The 24,191-nt window shown below is 35.7% G+C and overlaps 1 protein-coding gene across 2 annotated transcripts in view; it reads right to left on the bottom strand.

The window, feature by feature from the left end:
• crc (bZIP transcription factor crc) overlaps positions 1–24,191 on the bottom strand; it is a 47,701-nt gene that overhangs the window by 2,521 nt on the left and 20,989 nt on the right. The window contains exon 1 of one of the 2 annotated variants that reach the window (XM_081750761.1): positions 15,020–15,222. The exons of the other annotated variant lie outside the window; for it this stretch is intronic. Within the exon in view, the coding sequence (XP_081606887.1) occupies positions 15,020–15,041 (22 nt within the window). The 5' untranslated portion in view covers positions 15,042–15,222. Of the gene's footprint in view, positions 1–15,019; positions 15,223–24,191 lie in introns of those variants that run through there. 2 annotated transcript variants of the gene reach the window in all.

Genomic DNA, 24,191 nt, shown 5'->3' with positions numbered 1-24,191 from the left:
AGTTTACAAAGTAGAACTGTCTAAAAAATTCTGTTAATACACATGCAGATATAAATTCTTTCACAAACTCCTGGCTTTTGGTCCAACTTAAAATCTAAAAATTCTCCTTTGTTACAGCCGACAAGGGACCCATCACAAGTTATTTCTGACTTTCTAAATAAAAGTTCAATACCCTTTGAGTACAATAGCTCCTCAACTGTCTCCTCATAACGCTGAATCACAGAAAATCCTCTGTTCGCATCGAGAATCAAACCCAGGACTGCTCACCCAAGGCAGGTACATTAACCACCTAATTGCTTATATGGACACATTAACTTAGGATACCGATCCGAAATATTCCCTTTCATTTTAAATGAGCAAAGCCAATTAGTTACCTTCATAGTATATCAGAAATTCATGGTTCAGTCTCTGCGTTTACAGCATTACCATCACTGTTCTGTAATAATAACTGCAATATTCTAATAACTTCGTTTCGCCTCAAGCTCACTTGTCGCACGAAGTATTGACCTCTACGTATGTCAGAGAGAAATACCCTTTCAGCAGCATCTCTGGAGCAATTTGACTGTTTGCCTATATCAGTTTCTCAAACTTTTATCACGTGAGGTTAGATTATTAACGAGCCTAATCTCGTCTCTTTGAAAAACATATTTTCAGCATATATAGTATGCAGTAGTTAATACTTTAAAAATAGTATTAATTAGGAGAAAATACCTATTAGTTTAATTTATTTATTTTCAATAATTGAGAGTTATAGGAATATGATGATAATATGTCTACATAAAGATGTTAAAATTTGATTAATCTTTTCCTTTTTAAATGTATAATCTATTATTTGTATGATCTGTATGTGATGCAAAATTCACTTGAATGTTTTTATTTTTTCTGCTTTATTGGCCCAATGTTGAACTAAGAGAGTCACATGGACAGACCTGGAGGACCCTTTAGTGCCCTGTTTTTTGAAACACTGGCCTATATGATCCCTGTCGACTAATCTAACTGCAAAGTAACACTGTATGACTATGGTCTAGGGCTATGCGGTACCCAGGCTTGGATTTGGGAAGCCTACGCGCGAAGTATCGACCGATCAATGCATGAAATATCACAACAACCCCACATTCTATCATTTTTAATAATTAATTATCTTCCCAGGTTATACAGAGTTACATCCTGGTTATTGCAACAGCTGGCTTATACCAAGGCATTTCTAAAAATTTCTGGCCTGACACGGAAATATCGTGCCACTGGTAATAACTAATAAGCCTTCATGGCATATGTCATCGCTGTGCGCATACGCATACTACATGACACTAACCCAGTCAAATAACTGCTGTTGGCAAGGCTGCAGAGAAAGACTGTGGCTTTGAGGAGATTCAGCATCTACTTTACACTCCAGACTTACGAGCTTAGGCAGCGTTGTCCCCTCTGTGAGAACTGAACTCGAGGCCACATACAGAATACGCAAGCACGAATTCTTTGGCTTCGCGAAAACGCCTTACCCTACGATACTGAAATTGCATTAAACCAGATTTTTAAGACGTTAAATAATAATACAATTTTCTGTTTGCACATAGATTCTCGCAAATTTCAATTCTGACTATTACTATCCCATCTCGGCTGTACAAAGTTGCAGTCTAGTACTTGCCAATAGTAATCAGTTTTCTCTCCTAGTTCTTTCCAAATTCATCTAAAAATATGAAAACTCATTGCTAGCTTTGTTAATTTATTACACAGTATAATGAAATATAATAAACAGTTTTAAAAATATATAACATACTTGGTAAATAAAAAATTTGTCACGGTATAAGTGTCACGTTAAGTTCAGCATTTTATTTTTAAAAATACTAATTATTCTACTACTTCGATTCAAATTATGAATACTGAACAAAATTCCAATCCTAACTTCTGGATTGTCTTCAAATATTTGGAGAAGGGAGTCAAGGTACTCAAAAAGTTGAGTTACATGTGTAAATTAATACAAAATGTCAACGACCATATTCATAAATGTTCTCAACGGTAAAGGAGTCCAAAAGCGAGTATTCCTACATCATTTTTACCTGCAAACATTTGGATCACTTTTTTTTAAAATGGATCATATAGCTCTCCCTGCTGCTCTAGTGGCTGGCGCACGCAATGTTATTGATGCACGGGATTCCGGTTCGATTCCCGGTGAAAGAATCTTGAAATTTTAACACATTACAGAGCTTCGGACCCCACCTTAAACTGTAGGTCCACATCTCATACAGACTCAGTGATGAAAAGGGACGGTCGAAGAAGTGTAAAACGCCTTTTCAGGCCAGCTGTCCTGAATGAGGTTTTCCCGGGTTTTCCTCATTCACACCAGGCAAATGCTGGGGTGGTACCTAACTTACAGGTCCCAGACTGCTTCGTTCCTTTCCCAATCCTTTCTTCCTTCCCTTTCCCCGGATAGTGTGCTCGCCGAGGGACGTCATACCTCATGTACGTAACGGGCTAAATGGCCATAGATGCCGAGAGCCCAGAAATCTAAATCCTAAAATCCCTAAATGAAAAGGGACGCTGAACTCTAACCCTACAACCAAATCATATAAAGAAAAACTTCCCGAGAAAAAAAAAAAAAAAAAAACCTGCCTATTTTAGGTTATAATACTTTACAAGCGTTAGAACAGTTCGTCGTTATATTTTTGTAAAGCCCAGCGATAGTGTAAAATTAGCAGTTAACTTATTCTTCATTGGTAAACACGGTAGTTACTTAAGGTTCGTCGCTCTACCTCACTTTCATTTTTTAAATTTTAGTGAATAACTGAAGGTAGCAAAAAGCCATTAAAAATTTAGAAAATACGTCAGATGGTATCTGTAAAATACTATCAAATGAATTAATAATTGTTTTCAAGACCTCTCGTATAGTGGATAAATTTGGATGCCCAATAATGATGACAAACTGTGCACTCGATTTCTGGTTTAAATAAGGAAAGATTTAGGAACTGTTATTAGTGTTATTTAACCTTCTATAAAGTTTATTATTTAACCTTGTTTACAATGTTATTTATTTTGTCCTTACTAAAGTAATATTGTTTATTTACCAATTGTATTCCTTGAAATGTATAACTATTAAGCATATGCACAAAAAAGCAATGGAATTCACTAAGTTGTTTTGTAGAAATTTGAAAATTAAATTAGAGTTTACTACCCAGTTTGTAAACTAAAGAAACAAACATTTTCTTGAATTATCACTAGGTGACTGACCATGTTTATTTTTCTAGAATGTTCTGTGTTAATACATTTTTTGTGTTTATTTACTCTAATGGTTCTGGTTCTACCTGAGCGCAAGTCTGGTGTATATATTTTTTATTGAAGAAAGTAGTTTATGTACTGGGGTAGATTTACATCTCACCCGGTAAATAATGTAACTGTAAGGACTTAGAAAACAAAGGGTTAATACCAATTTTTAGGAATTACCAGGATCACTTTCTACTCTTTTATCATTTGCCTTCACTAGTTTTTTTTTAAGTGAGGGTGAGCTTAGCGAAAAGCCTTAACAGTGACGTAACTAGGAGGGCACCGGGCACCGAATTGGGGGAGCGTTCTGGTTTGGTTGGTCGGGAGGGGGTGCTACAGCGAGTTCTTCACCGGGCGACAACAAGTGTATTTGTGTCGCTGGGCCTTAACAAAAACACATTAAATATGAAGGTTAGATTGTTGGGGCTTACAAAAAGCAGTGTGAGCTTGCATTTACGTGTGAACATCATACAAGATGAATCTAAATTTATGCGTGTAAAGCATCAATCAGTAGACGCGATGCTCACTCATTGTTGATAATGGAAAATTCAATTTATTTGGTGAAAATTCAGTCAGTTTATTGACTTAGAGTTTAACGTCAATTTTTCAGCACCAAGGCTACATTAAGACTTCACCTGCTGTTCAAAGTGGAATTCAAATCACTATTAGGTTTGCGTCCTGGACAAGTATCCCTATCGGGAAACGAATCTGAGACCAGATCCACAGAAAGCACATGCGTTAGCCCATCGGCGACCAAGGGACACAGTGAAATATCAAGATATGGAGGTGGTTTCCAAACTCTCATATCCTTAAACTGAAAATTAAAGTGGGTACTTAGAAGAGAAGTTAAGTCTTGAGAAAACGTATCTTCGCAAAGGAAAATCTTATATATAAAAATGAATGTTAATTTGTTTTATGTTTGTCACATATACAAACCCACATCTTGGCTTGGAATACTTCTAAGTAAATGTATCGAAGTATGGAGGAGACCAAAGACTAATTTTTTTGATAAGTGTTTTAAGAGTGGGAGGAGGGGGGGGGGTTCAAAGAAAGAGTTTAAAATTTATACCAAAAACAGGGATCTCATTATCTCCTCACCTCTAATGAAGATGAAACTTGGTACGTAAACTCATTAAAAAAAATGACGACACATATTTCTGACTTACAATCTGAAGGGAAAAAAACTACTGTGGAGGTAAGGTACCCTTACTGGGTGGGAGTAGGTGATATATAAAAGGAATCGAAAATTAGCGATATTACGTGTCGAATCCAAAGTTTTCGGGGTCGCTGAAATGAATAGTGGCACTCTCGATGCCGTTTAAGTCCAAGATGAGCCCTCATCGATATGGAAGAGGTGAAAAGGGGGTGAAAAATAAAATGTCCAAAATAATCTTGATTAGCATTGAATCCACGACTGATCTATGACGATCCCGATGACATTTAAGCCCAAGTTTAGTCTAGAACATGTATGTCAGCCGGCTCAGAAAATAACAAATGCTAGGTCAAAGTTTGCTCGTCGTTATTGATTCTACTTAGTTCTTTATTTTCAAGTGTTGCGAATAAACAGTATTATTTCCGTGCGAAACCGGGCGCCTCTGCTGGTTCACAATGGTTTGTTTGTATTTCTATTTTGCATGCATTGTCAAGTGATTTTGGGCTATCCTGTATTTTGACATACTTTAAAATCCATAACAAAGAGCCTCTCCCATGCTTCATTACTGATGAAGTATAAAATGGCCTAATCCTGATAGAATTTCGAACTCTCTTAATTTACCCCACGTTATTTTAGATAACAGGTCATACCAAGGCAGAGAGGGGATTCTCGAACGCATTTAGTAATTATTTTATATAATTAAAGGTAAAAGAGTTATTTTAAATTACATGTTCTCTTATGCATACAACACGTACGACTTACTTCGTTTTCTCTACAGGAAGCTACAGTATTCTTTGTTGATTTTAAGCTGAAAACAAAGTGTATAAAAACGGACACATCTGCCCCCAATAGTACAAAACTATTGTCTGATTAGCCAGAGTAGCCACATACATACTTAATTTAATTCGGATACATGGAAGATAAAATTACCTTTCACATTCTGCCGAAATAACAGTCTGGTACTAAGATTAAATGCATTATAATCTTTAAATGAAATGGTTCTAAGAGTTTTAAAGGGGAAGGAGAGGCTCCGGATTCACTACCCTACTTTCTATGCTATTTATGAACTAATTTTTTTTATATCACTATGGCAAATTTTCTAACTAACCGTAACTAACAAATATTTTTTTTTTTTAAAAAAATACGTTTTTTGGAATATTTTAACAAAAACTACTTTTTGGATTCGAGGAGCTCCCATTGAAATTCATAGGGTTAGTAAGTCAATCAACTGTAACTGCATTCAACACTAAAATTAACATCGCGAAAAAAATGAAAATTTAACGATTTACAATAAATAAAGAAAGAAAGAACTAAAGCCTCTTCTTCCCTTCCCTAAGTACTATGGTGTATAGGGTAGCTGTGAATGTATTTGAAACAACTATCATCATAGGTATTCTGCCTTTATTGGCAGGTCACTTGCCGCAGCTGAGAAGCTTCCATGCTCCACGGTCCTCCGCTAACTTCTTCGTCTTCGTCTACAGAAATTCACCAGTCCCTCTCCTCTTTCATTTCTTTCGCCTAAACCATATTTGCCTACGATACTACCTTCCTGGTTTTCTCCCACAATTGCATTGAAATCTCCCATTAGAATAGAAACAACTATAGAGTACTGATAAATCGCAACCAAACTTCACGAGGCTATTTCTTTTAACAAACAAAACAGCAGCTCGAAAACTTTGAATAGAAGAACGCTTCAGTTTTAGAACTACGAGTATGTCAAAAACTTGATGACCTTTCCACGAAGATTAATTATCTTCCGGCCATTAAACAATACAAAAAGGATTTGCAGAGTTGCCAGCATACGTAATTTCCGAACATTAGTGTTCTTTTACAGAAGAAGCAATGATAAATAACCCACTCTTTTTCGTGAATTATTTACAGAGCGTGATTTCTCAAACTGTCCGGCAACATCACCTTTCCAAGTAATTATTTGGTTTGGCAATGTTTTTTATCTATCCTACGTGTTACGTTTGCTGATGCATGTTAATGTAAAACTGAAAGCGACAAAGACGCGTGGTCAACATTTCTGTCAACTCAAAAGTTGACAATGCAGTCACCGTAAGACGAGCTACAGATAAGTGCCATTAGAAGACTTTAATCAGGACTATTAAGCATTGTTGGTATCATCATATAACCTGAATTCGTTTCAGAACTGCTTACAATTCTAGTGAAAGTTAAAAAGTTAACTTTCACTTCTTCAGACAGCAAAAATACCGTATCACAAGAACAGCGGTACATGTATTCTGATCTAAGATAAGAATAAACAGCACTTCTGTATATAACTGATAATGCAAATACTATGTCCTAATTACCTATCAACTGATAAAACACTTTACTTTTAAAGGAAACAAAGTACTGCAATTTGGAGTTAAGATTTTCGTTCATAACCCAAAAAATCTCGTATCTGAATTCCGATATATTCTACACTGCTACGCAAATTTGGTCCTAATTATTTTCAAATAGGTTGCTTCATACGTACTAATTATTTTCAAAATTTTAATATTTATAATATTTTCAAAATTACTGAAGCTGTTATCTTCCTTGTAAATAAGGTACTAAAACGTTACAGTACGAGTGAAAAAAATCCATATATTAAACCAGACGAAATGGTTTCCCTTTCTATAGTGCTTCCAATATTTCTAATAACAACAGCTGCAATTATATTCTAAAAATTGGCATATTTGTACTATAAATTTCGTATTATAAAACCAGAAATGGATTATTAAATAGAGGATTTTTAGGGAGAGAGAGGAGAAATTGCAAAATTTGCATGTAAAACTAAGGTTCGATACTCTGAAAATATTATACTAAATTGATACTAGTTAGTTATTGTACTGTCACGTTCAAAAGCTGGGTTCCGTTGCGGTATTTTTTTCTCTCAATTACTTCCAAAACTATACGAAAATCAGAATAATAGTATCTAGTTGGTTGGAGATTAACATTATTTTCCAGTACCGAATCATACGAGACGGATCTCAGCTGAAAATTTAAGTCTATTATTGACAGTAAAATTGTATAATTTTGATATTAACAGTATTTTAAATTTCCGACTGAGGGGGGGGGGACCAATTACAGGGTTTTTTTTTTTTCGTACCTATACACTGTTTTCATTTCTATATTCTCTAAATTTTTCTGATGACGTTTAAAAATTCTGTCATCCCTAGCACGTCTAACCTCTATCAGAATTAGTTATATTTTCTCATTAAAAAAAAAAAAATCACTCTATGTGACAAATTCTGCACTTAAAAAATTAAAATGGAACTGTTAGAGACTATGATGAATTTTTTGTGGTGTACTATAAACAAACAGGACTACGTTCTGGAACCAGGCTCTTCGGAATATTTTTGTTCATTCTTGAAAAAGCATACAAAATATTTTCACACGATACCAGTTTGCATGAAACCATAATGTGTACAAAAATGAGAAATCGCGATGCTTTCATACAAAACACTTAATGGATAAAATTTAGTTTTTTATATACATACATAATTTTAATTTTATATATATATATATATATATATATATATATATATATATATATATATATATATATATATATACAGGGTTACCCAATATGACATCCCACATATACATTTAAAGTATAATGAAACAAGTGTGTTGAAGGTAGGAATGTTTGAAAATGAAATCTTTGAGTTTTACATCCCACAGTTATGCCGGCTAAACTAAAGGAGACGGTGAAGAAGACGAATGAATGAAATAGTGGAATGATGGTGGGAGGAAACGGGAGAACCCCGAGAAAGCCCACAAGCACGGTGTTTGTCCACCACAAAGTTCACACGGCGCGAGCTGGGATCAAACCAGTGACCCCAAGCACCGGAGGTGAACGCTCTACCACTGAACCACTCGATCCCAGCTCAAGTGAGTTTGTAGTGGACACCACCATGTCGGTGGGTTCTCCGTTTCCTTCCACATTCTCAATCCACTAATTCTTTCAATATCATCCCTCTTCGTTATGTATCCGTCCCTTTTAGTCTAGAGTCCACAATCGTGATACGTAAAGCTAGAAATGTATTTCATTTTATATGAATTAATTTTTCTGGTTATTTTTTGAAAGGAGGGACGGAATCCATTATGTTTTAATATGGTTTGAAGAGATATGAACATAAAATAGTTTTTGAGGAAATAGCGGTTTTCGTTTTTCATTTTTCAGTAAAACTTCCCGAATATTTTGACGTGGAACGAAAATTGGAAACACTCCCTGTAGAATCTTATTAAAATGGTTTTAAATTTCGGTCTCGATACATTCAAGGTAAACGCTTAAGTCTTTATGAACGAACGCATGGACAGAATCCAAAGTACTTTTTTTTAGGCATGTATGGCTCATCAATAATAAATTTCCTCTTTCAGCTTTTGCCAAGGAAAATGACGTGCCATATTATAAGGGCTGATAATTAAATACATATTCACAAAATACGCACAAGACTGCTTGACTTGAGTTGATTTTGAGTTTAACGTCCCGTTCAGCAGCGAGGCTATATGCGACATGAACCTACTGATTAATGTAGAATCCAAACCACGAGCTCCCGCCGGGAATCGAACCCGGATTTCCCATGTCAAAGGCGTGTACGCTAACCGCTTAGCCACGAAGGAGCTCTCGAACGAAAGACTGCTTGATCAGTTTATGAGGAAGTGTCAAAAAAAAAAAAAAAGAAAAAAAAAGAAAAACTACAGAGTAAACTCTTTCTCTTGTTGATTTATTTATGAAAGACTACTTACGTCATATTGTACGATAATTAGTAACTTCTCGTTTAGCGTTCTACGATTATCCTCTGAAGCTGAGAGAGACGGTGGTGGTGATAATGAATGAAATGAAGACAGTGGGATGAAACGGGAGAACCCCAACAAAATACACGCATACGCTATTTGTTCACCATGAAGCTGTTAGATAGTCAAAAATTAGTGCAAGGTATTTATTTTTAATTAACCTTCTAAACTACTGTAATTCCCAATGAATGTCAAAGCAACTTTCTGATTACTTCAACTTTTTAATGCACCTGTATATCTCTGGGTAATTAACATACACTTTACAACCACTAAGGTTCAGAGATAACTACACTTCAACTAACTTTGATAATTATACAACAAACTCAGCCACCTAAGGCTTATATCCAATCTACAAATAACTTCAGCCACTTATGGCTCCATCCCAACCTAAACACATTTACACATTATTTATATTACATAGTTACACTAGTTACGCCCTTCATTTGTTTTCACAATTTCTTAACACCTTGTCCGATTATTCAATAGCAAACACCTAGTCCCAACTAATTGGCAACCTAACAGAAGCTGGGATCGAACCAGGGATCTAACACACCAGTTGTGAGCGCTCTACCATTGAGGAAAATTGATTTATTAAATACGGCCATTTTCTAGAAAATCGTATTTTGATTATCCGATAAACTATATTCTTATTTAGGAAAATACACAGAAAATTCGAAAACAGTTCTCCTGAAGAACCTTATAAGGAAATTTTAGGTTTAAAATTTAGTAAGGATACGCTGAATGGCATGACTTCAAGGCGCACATATATACATCAGGACGAAACGAATGAACATCCAATTTTTGGGTTTGCAGGAAACATGAAACTTCAAAATCAGATATTTTTTATCTCGATTTATCATAATCGGAAGAACATTTTCTCGTATTGTAGTTTAGAAAAACAAAGGGTTGTCGAATAGAGCACACAAAAATTTTCCCACTGTTCTATCCCTAGCAAATTATTTCCTTGACTTTAATCTTAAAAATAACGTCAAGTATGACAGTGAAACTTCGACGACGATTGAATTGATTTTGAGTCACTTTCAGCAACGAGGCTATATGAGACGTTGACCTACTGATTACCGTGGAATCCGAACCACACTAGCTCCGCCGGGAATCGAACCCGGGTCTCCCATGCCAAAGGCGCAGGTCTTGCAAACTGTACACCGACGACGGATAAATTTAACTCTTTAAGGCAGAGCAAAATACTTACGACTCTCTTTTTCAAGAGTTTTTACATGAACTATTGGTTTATGTCTAAGTCAGATGACTAAATCTCAATTAAACAATAATAAATAATGATGGACGCTCGTTCCGATTTCTAATACTTAGAATGACGCATTTAATCCTGTATCGGTTAGTGAACCTTGTTAATGATTCATTTTGTTGGAATCTTCTAGCAACTACATCAATGTATGTTATTAAACAATTTGGGCATTGTACGAGGAAATGTCTGACTTCACTACAGCGCACATAAAAACACATTTTTCTGATTGGACATAAGTCTTTATCAGCTCAACGTTTGTCCTGGATTAGGAAAACAACAGAAGTCGCCAGAGGTGATCAAAGTTCTAGTTTGTTCCCGTACATATGAAAACAACTTTTCTTATCTAAAACTGTTTGTTATCAATGTAGGATTCAACAACAAAATCAGAATCTTGGACATTAAACAACCACAAAGTATTACCACCTATCTATTCAATTAGACTACCTGAATGTCAGATGAGTTACTGTTAAAAATCAAGTAAAAATTAAATTGTCTGAAATTACATCCGCATTACGAGTGGCCTTACAACAAGAACAATGCTGACGATGTAGAACAGATATTTAAAAAGCCTTGCAAAGACTCAGATATCGTAAAGATTTTACAATTAAAATAGATACAAAATACAGAAACACGGGAACAGAACAAAAAAAAGAGAGGGGGGGGAGAGACCGAAGGCGAATGTGCCACCCAAATACTCTATCATTTTTTTTAAATAAAAAAATTAATATCTCAACAAATTTAATTGTTACCATTAAGAAAAATTCTTATATTGAACACTATTTGGAGTTGATTTTCAGTTTAACGCTCCTTTCAGCACCGAGGCTATATGAAACGTGGACCTACTGATTAACGTGGAATCGAGCTGAGTTGATTTTAGTTTAGCGTCCCTTTCAGCAGCGAGGCTATATGAGACGTGGACCTACTGGTTAACGTGGAATCCGAACCACAGAGTCTCCCACGCCATTGCGTACGCTAACCGCTTAGCCACGAATGAACTCAAGAATACTATTTTGATTTACTGGGAGTTCATAGTATTGATACTATTACTAGACAGTAGTTATCAACCGCTGACTGAGGTAGTCCAAAATAGCAGTATTCTTCGACTGAAAGGAAACTTAAGCAGCCTTGAGAGGTTAAAGCAACTGTTTAAGATAATCCATATAAAGTTATTTTCGAATTAATCTGAGGGCATGGACATTTGAGTAGACTAAACAAAAAACATCTAGAAAGAACTTACAAAACATTTTCCATTTAAGTTAAAACATGCATTAGTCTCACACCGCTTTTCTGTGCGGTATTATGCACACATGTCACAATTGTAGTGTTTATTTACGTTAAGAGTAAATGTCAGTTTTTCTCTGGTATATGACAAGGAAAAGTTACTTTTAAAATAATAATAATAATAATATTAAACCATTGCTTAATTGCTTTGCGCAAGACTAAACAAAAATTTTATGCAATACCAGTCATTTCAAATACATGTTACCCTGAAAATCTACCAGCTTTCTAGTAGTTGTTTTTATTATTCAAAAGTAATTACCATCCAAATACATGCGAATGACCTATAAAGAAGAATGCTTCATTTCTAATAGCTCACTATATTTGCACCTGATACCGTTTCGATGGACTCAAAAAGCAAACTCGTCAGTAAAACTCTTATCATACAGTTAAGTTAATTTATGAAAGGTTTAGGTACCAGTTTCCTAGTCGGATCTTCAAATAATAATAATATTGACTGGAGTTGAAACAAATATTTTAAATAATATACGATAGGAATACTCTACATGTATCTATTATACTTGTATAAACTGTCCTAATTTACTGTTATTTCAGTCTGGTTGGTCTAGCTGTTAGCCCGCATGTCTTTGATACACGAAGTCCCGGGTCCGATTCCCCGTCCAGATCCAACTTTAATACTATTATTATTATTATTATTATTATTATTATTATTATTATTAACGAGTAATTTTTGTGACCAAACATTCTGTTTTAAATAAATCTGCTTCTATTAATTATAAAGTTATGTTGACTACAGTTAGCCATGATTTCTAAATATCAGTATATGGAGGTAGGGAGTCATACGTCCTTCTTAATTGGGATTGTCCCGTTTCGAGTACAAAACTCTGCTCAGATAGCATATTATGGTACAGAGATACAAAAATCATTTAAAAAAAGGTATATTGTAATATAACTTAAACAACACTGTCTTATTATATTTCCAACTACGTTATTTTGTTTTAAGTCTCTCATTTTGTGCTTGATTTTACTGTGAAACTATCAAGCTTTGTATGTGTGTCTGTGCGCGCGCGTGCTCCATCTTTGGCTGTTATGTTCTCTTAGGTTAATAGAGAGCGGACCATAAGGCGCATGTTCCACTAGATTTAGAATTTCCAAATACTAATTATCACAATTAAAAAAAAAAAAAAAAAAAAAAAAAAAAAAAAAAAAAAACTACACAGCAAAGCAACGCGAACAGTTAACGAGATTGATAGAAACGAAATCTACACATAATAATTGGAATGAACAAATCTAAAACAGTCTTTATTTTAAACAGCAGCAAACTACAACTTCTTTGTGAATTCACAAGAACATGCTTGCTTAGTTCAAACCAAACAGTACTACATCTGCTGTAGGGGGAGGGGCTAAAAATGGCATGTTAAACGCGTTCCGCTTTACACCATTATTACATTATGAATCTCATAACATTTCCCCATCCCGCCTATTATTCTTTGTGTGTGAATAACCAGACGACAAAGAAATATATATATATATGAAAGAAGTCATTCCGCGGTCTTCTCTTATAGCCCAGAAACAGAAGTTTATTTGATTATTACAAAAGCCCTACTTTTAATTGATATACTTTTCGCTGTTGTACTTAATTGATATACTTAAACAAATATAAAACGAAGTGGAAAACAAGTGAATACCCTATTATAGTGCATTTGCCGAATCTGAATCTTAAAAATTCGCTTTGAATGTCAGTAATGCCAATGTTTAATGCAATATGAAAGTAGTTGATTTAGTTATAAATTTTAACTTCCTACACGTTATAAACAGGTCTTAACTTCTTCCATCGTCTGTAACAACACACAGCAGGGACAAAGAAGGCCCCTAACCTTACTTAGTTTCTAATCCAAGTTAAAAAGAGTGCAAAAGATTAAACCCACGACCTTACAGGATAGTTCAAATCACTTTTCTCTCTTTCACTCTCTCTCTCTCTCTCTCTCTCATTGCGGTTTTTAATCACACATTTTTGAGTACAAATACACATCCACGACAGAACCTACAATTTAATGTTGTTTAACTAGCCAAATCACGTATAAGTTTTCAAATATATCTTGTATGTGTAAGCCATTTACATTTTTCCGCTTTCTAGTAACGACATTTTACTTTTATTTTAAAATCCTAAAATGACACGAAACAATCTTTCTCGAATGCGAATAAGTTATCATCTTTCTGGGCCTTCATCTGAACTAACCACTCGACGGAACTAACCTCTAGTAGTAGTATTTAGAAACTATATATTACTACTACTACTACTATGTCCCATGGTTATGCCGGTCAGACTAAAGAAGACTGATGAGTAATGAATGAAGCAAGTGGGAGGAAATGGGAGAACCCCGAGAAAATCAATGCACACGGTGTTTGTCCACCACAAAGCTCACTTGGCGCGGGCTGGGATCGAGCCAAAGATTCAATGCACTAGAGGTGAAAGCCCTACCACTGAGCCACCAATAATAATAATAATAATAATAATAATAATAATAATAATGCGATTTAGCAGTTCGCTTAGTATTTAGCAGCCATGTAGTTTATACAATTTAACCAAATCTCTTATAAGTAACTAACCATCGGCTGCACAAGTCCATTAAATATCCTTAATGGTTCGGTAACATTCCAAATACTTTAGTTAAATGAATGATCCATTATGATCAGTGACATCGAAGTTATGAAAGGATAACTTCTTTTAGGAAACAAAACGTTACACAGTATTTAATGAGATGTTACTTTTTAATGATTGTTAGTGAAACCGGTGATAAAATTCACATTTTAGCACGGGATCTGAACCGCTATCCACCTGCAATCATTAAACATTCCTTGCAACCATTATTATTAACTTCTAGAATACAAAACGAGTCGCAAAAGTTCCGCACAGTGCGGGTACTTAGGAGCGGAAGAGGGTAATTAACAAGCCAGTTTTTCCTCTTTTTTTTTAATTACTTAAAACGTTAAGCTTGCAATACTTGTATTCTACTTACCTACTTCCGCAGCACACAACTATTCAGACATATTACGTAACACGGACAAGCATTTTGATTATTAATTTAATTCACCATAGAAACTTTATTTTGCGAACTAAGTAACACTTGAAAAAGATAATATTTTGGAATAACACTATAAAGACACATAATACACCGTTCACAATTTAAAAACCGGCAGCATTTTAATTTATTCACGTTATGAGACACATATAAGAACCAAATAGCAACTTTCAAATAACCACTTTCACTCCACTTTCTCACATTAAAATGACACACTAAAAAGAAAAAAAATCACTATACCTATACAAAGCGTGTTTGCCATGTGTTTTAAAAATCCATATAAAAATCCAATTCCACGCTTTTTTTAATTCACCTTCTTTTCACCAATTTTTGTGAATTTACAATAATTTCCCGACTCCAAGAAATGATATAGGTGCACTTCATGCTATAGTGCATCCACATCGACACACTGTAACATGTACATGAAGACTGTGCAAGCGTCTGCGACAGACTAAAGCGCTCCGAAGGCATCCTTGGCCAACTAGGTTAGCTCCACCCTGTACAAGGCCAACACCTTCCTTCTTATTGGTGCCTCACAGTCCAACATCCACCAGGCGAGAAAAACAACCAGTCCTCTCGGGTGACTAGCATACCAATCGCAAACACTTGCCACTTCGCGCCAATCCAAATATGAAATCACTATTAGCTTATAATGGATGCAATAGAAATACATATTCTATTTAATTATTCCATGAGTTTAGCTTCTAATCTTAGGCTCCTGTTTACATACACACTGACCCAAATAATCACAACGCCATGAAATAAGTGCTTTCTGCTTCGCTTATTGGTATTCTGATTTCACTTTCTAAGCTATTTTTATTGTTTGCCAGTCTTTGTTATGCTGATTTGTAAATTCCTTTTTTAACAATGCAACTTGGTGCATGCAAAATTAAAAGTAATTATTTTTTTTATTTATTTATTCATTTTATAAAAGCAACCAAAATAGTTTTCTCAGCACAACTCAAGAAGTACTTTCAACCTTTTTAAAAAAAATATCCAGAAAACTAAAACACCGAATTCTAGTCCTACGAAATTATGCAAAATTTCTTGTCCTAGCCTGTCAATCTCTACAGCAGAAAACTACGCTAGTTGTCGCTCGGGGCATAAACTTGCCCTGGCGCTTCCCTGACCAATCAAACCAAAACGTTCCGTCAAATATTTGCCCAATTTTGCGCCCTCCAAATCAGGCGCCCGGGGCACAAGCCCCGTTCACTCCCCAGTTGCGTCACTGATTCTCTATCCTGAAAGGCTTATCAGTTAGGCCACGCGATAACACTTCAAGGTATACTTTATACTAATAAGTAAAAAAATATGTGCGTTTATCATCAAATTTTTGCATAAAAAGAAGTCATCTACAGCCACCAAATGTGTACAGATATACCTTCGCCAGATCTAAAAGCGTAAGCTGTATTTTCGATTTCTGATTAGAGGTGGATTTAGGTGGAGTCAAACTTTATAGCATGTGTTTGTAGTGAACCTGTGAGGTAGACAACCCACACTCTCGTTTAGGTTACTGACCCGAAAATCGATTGGGGCAATCCGAAGACATTGCTTGCCCTTATACAGGTGTTTCAAAATGACACCGACAACGTTTTGAGAGGTGATTCCTAACACCAAAATAAGACAAAAAGTATAGACCAACCTGGGGGCACAAATGCTTCGTTTCGGAGTTATAGGCTGCGGTAAACATGTAAAAATGAACTTTAAAGGTCCATAGCTCCAATACTATGGGACCTATTTAGTAGGGCCAAGACTTCACTTAGGAACTAATATATGCCCTATCCAAATATGCAAGTCTCACAACCCTGTGGTATTTCCGCAATTTTTATAGAGGGAATTTGGCTACGAGCAATTAAACTCAAGTACTCACTACCTCCATAAAAACTTGCGGAAGTACTACAGGATTGTGAGACTTGGATATTTGGATAGGGCACATTTTACTTAAGTGAAGTCTTGACCCGACTACAATAGGTCCCATAGTATTGGAACTATGGATCTTATGTTTTCGGCACCCTGTAACTCCGAAAGGAAGCATTTGTGCACCCAGGTTGGTCTATACTTTTTGTCTTATCTTGGTGTCAGGAATCACTTCCCAAACGTTGTCGGTGTTGTTTTGAAATATCTTGTATATTTCATGTATTTCTTTACTTTCAAAATCTTACATGAACATTATTTTTCCCGTGAGAACGGGCACTTTTCAAGCATGAAACTCACTTTCCTTGGAAGAGCCGGGTCAGTTTTACACAAGTTCAGGTATTTGGATACATTAAACCATATTAGAATAAGAATATGAAAAGTAAAATCTAGGACTCACAAGTTCACGTCCAACTGTGTTCAGTCCTAGTTGTGTCCTACAGCTTGCTTTGGGCTAACTTACACGTAAGCTGTGGTCTCGATCTCGGAAAGGACATTGGTGTTTGATTTTGGATGGGAAAGAAGATCGTAACATCGTTGGAGAGTTACCTAAATTACGAGATAGTGTACTCAGTCTAGAAAGCAAGGAATAATGACGATAGGAGCCGACGCGTCAATACGCTGCCCACAGCCATTTGTTTTGTTTGATACTTGCGTACTATAGAGTTCAAAATAAAGAAAATCTATGCGGTCATAATAGAAAATGATATCGACCGAAAACTTTCAATATCAAATTCTTTGTAACCTTCCCCTTTTCTCCCGCACCCCTCTCTTACATGTACAATCACTTCGACGTTTCTATGGGTCGACTTTCGGGCTGAAATAGCGGTCTTACTTGACTGCGTACGGCTGGGTGTTTATGAGGAAATAAATATCATCTTTGTTAGGATACCGTAGATAAGAGCTTTCTTCTGAAAATGCATATAAAACTTTTATCTCGAAGATGGGTCTAACTATTTTTCTACAGTTTTGAGTTGCAAGAAAATGATTAGCTAGGTTTTACTTCGAGAATACTAATATAAGAGACCACTTTTGAGAATTTTCGTAAAATTAAACATATCTGATAAATTCGTTCGCAATTTTACATCTCTATATGCAAAATCTGATCGCTGACGAAGAATACATTAATACCATCTTACTATGCAAACAAAACTCTCGAGTTTTTACTGTATCTGAAATCAAATTGAATTTCTGATACTAGTTTCTTACCGCCATTTGCATTTGTTTTTATTAGCCAAAAGCTAGCGCGCTTTATGCAGTCCGCGTATGAACTAGTGTTTAATGAAAGAAATTAATAATGATAATGGAAGAACTAGTGGGATGAAGACAGTGGGTTAAAACGGGAAAACTTCGAGAAAATACATGCAAATGGATTGGGATCTAATTAGGGATACCACCCACCAAAAGTGAGATCAGCTACTACGGACTATTAAAATACTTCTTTTAATTCCTATCAATATTTTTTACTTAATCTTTCAAGCATACATCTTTTCTCTAGGTAAAGCACCATTCACACAGAAATTAGTGACACTAGTACTGTGCGCGTATTATCAAATGAGATAATTTACATAATCGGTCTCCTTTAAGATTCCAGCTACCAGCATTACAGCACATTTTAATATTTTTCCCAGCTCCTCTGGGTTCAGCTCCCTTCCTAATAATACTGTACAGATCAGTTCCTCACTGAATTATAATTGTGATTATTATTAAATTTTAGTATAAATGCCATGTTAGCTTTTCATTAAGACATAGCTGGTTCTGACCTGCAATTACTACCTTGCAATCTTCTCTGCTGATTCCTTTCTTCACTTCAAGTGAGCTTAGTTACCGCATGCACAGCATTGAATTCTTTGGATGATCACATATGGGATTCACGCACTGAGCGATAGCAAACACGCAATTTCACGTACGGAACAGCTATTTGACAATGACTAGTCAGCGAAACTACTTTTGTTTCATGGATTGTTGAACAAATTATCCATGAGTTCAGTGTGATCACATCGATCACTCTATACTGAGTACATCCCTCCTAGCCAGTCATCCACACTTCCAATCTACTCAGTGTACGACTTAAGGACATACCGTTGCTTGAATACAGGTCGTCGTCCTTCTGCTTTGCACTATCTTATGACTAGACTTAATCGTTCCGCCTGATGAGCAATGCTCTTTCTGGAAGAAAACGTGTCGGTGTTCTCCATCAATATGTTATTACAGCAACTTCCCCACTTCTTAACATGTTCTCCAACATACCTTCGTCGTCTCCAAATTGCTTCTTGCTTTTGACATCAATGGCAGAATGACGACCTCGGAGCAGCCATGAGTCCCATATTTGCTACTTAAACTGTGTGTGAGAGGTAGCCCTACTACCCTGATGACATCAATGCAGTTGTCCTTACAAGCTGATGGCCTATATGAAGTTACCACCACAAGATTCGTCTACGAGAATTCTCTTTCACATTCACTAGAAGATATTGCAATTATGACTACAAAAGATTTTAGTAGAAATAGTATGCCCGACACTTTCATTTTCCGATTATACTCACGGAAGCCACCAACTGCTTCTTTTAAATTTACCGGAATTTCAGCGACTCCAAAGGCAAACGTCAAAATTTTAAACAAATGATGTTGCAAATTATAAACCGTATTACCTTTTAAATACGTTACAATCCCAAATAATACTTCCGACAAAATGGACACTTTCAAATATCTAGGATCAACCCTGACAGACCAAAACAATGTCCACGAAGAAATTAAAATTACGAATGATGCAGGAAATTCGTGTTATTATTCAATCCAAACTCTGTTTTCACGAATTCTGTTGGAGAATTACAAGTTTAAAATACAGACGTGTTCAAATTATTACTCACGCTCGAAAAATGCAAAGATGTAGAATGCAAATGATGTAGAAGTCCTAATTTCAAAGTTCTAGAACATTTAATTTAATGGTTAAACCACCAATATGGGATCCTTCATTTGTTTACTATACAGCTGAAGTGGTGATATCACCGTTGAACAGCAGATGGTATTACTGAAGGGAGACGTTCTGAAAGTGATGTTTCAGTTGTAGATAGCTATTGTGGTTCCTATCAACAAGTTACAGTCTGAAGTGTTGTGGTTGCTGTTGTAAGAAGTTAACGACATTCAAAGCGTTCAACAGTTCGAATGAGCCAGTTTAAAATGATCGTGACATGTTTCATGTATCAATCTTTTATTCTGTGTAGTCCTGTAATTGCAGCATAATGGGAAAAGCAAAAGACCTTTCTCCGCGTAAAATGGAAGTTAACAAAATACTTCTGGTGGAAATAAGATATACACGGCAATACATTGCTAGTAGAATTTGGATAGAACAAAAATCTGTGAGTAGAATCTCTGTTGAAATAAACAAGAGCCAAAATAGGGTTGGGAAGTGTGGACGAAAACCAAAGCTATCGCTAAGAGGTATCAGAAAACTAAAAAGATTGGCTCTGGGAAACAGAAACGCAACTTCCAGAGACTTAAACATAAAAATGGCTACGTATGGTGCACACACTTCGTCTGAAAGTGTTCGAAGGATTCTTTGTGCCGAGGAAATAAAAGCACACGGTCAAGAAAGAAAATAGAAATTAGTCTATTCCAATCATGGCAAAGAAGCGCCTCGAATAGGCACGAGGCCTAGAATATTGGACTGCTGACGATTGGAGAATAGTGTGTTTCAGTGATGAATCATGTATCTTTGTGTCTGATGAATGTTCACAATATGTGCGACGTTGACCTGGGAGGAATTCCAGTTGGAATGTCTAATAATCCGTAAAGCATCCTACTTCAGAATGGTCTGGGGTGTGATCTCTGTCTTCGGGCCTGGAAGACTATACAGTACAGAGGACAATGAAACACGACCAATACCTACAAGTTCTTCAAGAACTGCTTTCCCAGGCTGCACTCTGCTTTGATGACGTACAATTCATCTTTATGCATGATGGAGCCCCATGCCACCGGGCCAAAGCTGTGACAAAATTCTTCGAGAACAACAAAATTAGTGTTCTTCCGTGGCCAGGCACTAGTCCTCATTTGAACACGACTGAAAACTTTTGGAGCTTCATGAAAGAAAAGCTAGAGAAACACATTGAAACCAAACTTCAACTGATCAAGGAAATCAACAATTTGTGGTATCATGATGTTGAAGTGAAGGCAAAATGTGCTAAACTCGTACACAGGATGCTACAAAGGATAAAAGACTTAATAAAGAATAAGGGATTTCATAAGAAATATTAATCTTTGTGTGAGAGATCATTTTCTTGTAAGTATTCTATTTTTTTTTTTTTTTTTTTTTTTCTAATTTGGATATACACACTTTATAGTAATTATATTTGAATGTTACGTACGCACTTGTTTTATTGATATTGAAAAGCATATGCCACACCCACTTAAAAGGACAGAGTTACAAAGTATTAATTTGGACTAAGTTCGAGCGTATTTTTTCACGTAATATTGCAAGAACAGTAAAATATTCAGAAACTCAATGTTGAATCTAATAATTTGAACATGTCTGTATGTAAAACGATAAGCATGCTGTATGGTCGCAAAGCGTGACCGCTCACTCTGAGGGAAGAACGCAGACTGAAAGTATTTGAAAACAAGATTGTGAGACGAATATATCGGACCTAAGATTGACGGGAATGGGAAATAGCGGAAACTTCATAACGAGGAACTGCATAATTTATACCGTTTACCGAACATTGTTAGGATCATCAAGTTCTGGGCAGGTCACGTAGCCAGAATGAAGAAACCAGAACGCCTTCGAAGTTTAAACGCACTACAATAAAAGACTATTAGGAAGACATAGGCACAGATGGGAGGACAATATTAAGTTGGCTCTGGCAGAAATAGAATACGAAGTACAAATTAGATCCAATTGGCTAAAGACAGAAGTAAAATGTAGAGTTTTTGTGAGTGCGGCATTGAACCTTCAAGTTCCATAGGCCATAGAGATGTGCTGCCCTATACTTCAGCTGTCCTTCCACTTCACCGAAAGTACACTATTATTTCTGTCAAGTACATCATCAAAAGTTCTTCGCTGAAAAGTTCTGAGTCAGCAATAATGGAACACTGATGCATCAATTTTCCTAATAGTATGAATAAACCTAGAACAACAGACTTCGAGTAAAGTAAATTCCGTCTTTTAAATACAGCGTCGAAAAATGCACAATCACCTGCAGGATGTTCGACGCAACTGATCATACTCAAGATTACACACGAAGAAAGAGCAGTGACTTGTAAAGTTTTCTGGAGTCTATCTCGCGACCATAATATAAACTTAGCTGAAACATTACCCAAATTTCTCTGCACAAAGATCAACATTTGAAACACGAATGAAATTATTTCTTACATAGTTTCAACCTAAAATACTTTACTATCATTATATTTACTAAAAGGTGTTTATTTCTTTGCTAGAAACTTCTGAGATCAAATTTATTTCACCTTGAAACTTTTATTGTCTTTATATCGGGAAATGGACAATGGATTTCAAGCTCTGAAATCATTCTAACAAATGGCTTTTCATTACGTTTACTCTGCCCTAATCAAATGAAACTATTTTCATTATCGGTCCTCTATTAGATGTGCCGATTGGCAGAACAAAAAGCATAAAACTATATTTTAATATCTTTCCCTAACTTGCCTGATCACATCAAAAGTGTTTTCTGAACTTCCCATCTGAATTTTCCATTGGTTTTCAAAAGACAACTTCTGGTAAGAAGAAAGTATACGTATACGAACCAAAGCCTTTACTGTATTCCCTGAAACGCAACCACAAATTTGCCATAAAATTTTCGTTCAGTTTGAGTTTCTGGCCGACTCCTTGATAAGTATTCAAATAATTCGTCTACCAAAGCAATTTCAAAGCAGTATTTTGCCCTTCATTTCACCCAAATATTCACTTGCTTTTCTACGCTAAGAATTATACTATCTCCACACGGTCATTCGTTGGTTATTTCTGTTTTCAGGCGTAGAATAAGTACACGATGGAAGATTCTCAAGAGTGGGCTCTGCGACTTAACTGCCCCCTGCCCTGGCAGAACATTCTAAACCTTTCAGTACCAGCTCTCCTGACACGTCGTTGACGGGTCTACAGTTTTTGGTTTCTTCTCTTCTTTGTCAATCAATGCCACCTTCTAAAAGAATTGTTATAACATTCACAGTTCGAAAATAAAAAGCACTTCTTTTTAAGGTACAATAAAATCACTATTTTTTCGGAATCTAATGGACTTTTCTTCCTCGAATTTCAAGGGAGTGGTCTATATTCGGATACTATTTTTTTTTTTTTTCTCCGCCTTGAACTTTCGTCACTTGAAAATACTTTTGGTCAACTTAGTACGTCAATCCATTTTTTGCGTATTAGCATTTTATAAGATTTTAAATATTACGTTTGTAGAAAAATACAAATACAATAATCTGTCATAAACAAACAAGTTACCGACTGACAAAGAATATTTGCATTCAATAATGCCTGTTGATGACGTTTTAACTGGTTGTTTTCTACTTTTTATACCAAACTAGGCAATGCTCTCTGAATTTTTTGTGTCATATCTAGTTATTTTATATTTCCTTTGATTGTCTTCAGTTTTTCAGTACTGATATTTTCATTTTACTTTCTCTGTGCTATTTATTCTTCTAATCTTCACACTATTATGGGCTTAATTTTACTCGTTCTTACGTTAAACTTGGCAATCCTTCCTTAAGCTACAAATTAAGGTTATTGGCCTATAGCGAAGAGAAAGGCAAACTGTCTCGTTGCTGACGTACCCACTAAACCAACACTCCATCAATCAACAAACAATACATGTAAAATAGATGGAAATTTATACGCAGTTAAATTATACAACCATCACTAGATTATCTAATATGCAAAAATTTGTGAAATCCATAAACAAGTGTTTAAATGCTAAGGCCAAAAAACATGACACGCATTTATATACATTTGAAAATAGCTAACAACCTTACTTAGTCAAACGTGACTTGCTTGCGTACTTTAACGAACTGTCACAGACAAAGAGTGGTCACCTATTTAGTGTACAGTTGCCACAGAAGCTTACGCTAGAAGTATTATGAACTATCTAACAATTTTCGTCGACTAACATCTTTTCCGTCTTATTAACCACCTTTTAGTTCTTTCCAGAACTATTAGTTATATTATAAATCTAAAATGACCATTCGTTCGAAAGTACCTTTATAGAAAATATGACTAAACGCTATCTCTGTATTGTTGAAGTTTTAATTTCGGAACAGCTCGCGCTCCAACCTTCGAGGTCGAAAATATTAAAACTAAAAAATACAAACCAAAAAAGGAGGGAAGGGTTAAGAACGCTATAATTTATCAAGACATGAACTGTATATCAAAACAGAACTTATCTAGGGTCCCAATAAGCCACAAGTAGGTTCTCTAATATGCATGTCACCTACCCATATTTATTTGAATATTTAACATACGAATATATGGTTTATACAATACAAATTCAACATG

The sequence above is a fragment of the Thermobia domestica genome, chromosome 3 (assembly GCF_964235325.1).
Source record: "Thermobia domestica chromosome 3, izTheDome1.hap1.1, whole genome shotgun sequence".
Taxonomy (NCBI): domain Eukaryota; kingdom Metazoa; phylum Arthropoda; class Insecta; order Zygentoma; family Lepismatidae; genus Thermobia; species Thermobia domestica.
The sequence above is the reverse complement of the archived record's forward strand: the minus strand, read 5'-3'. Positions and strand labels throughout refer to the sequence as shown.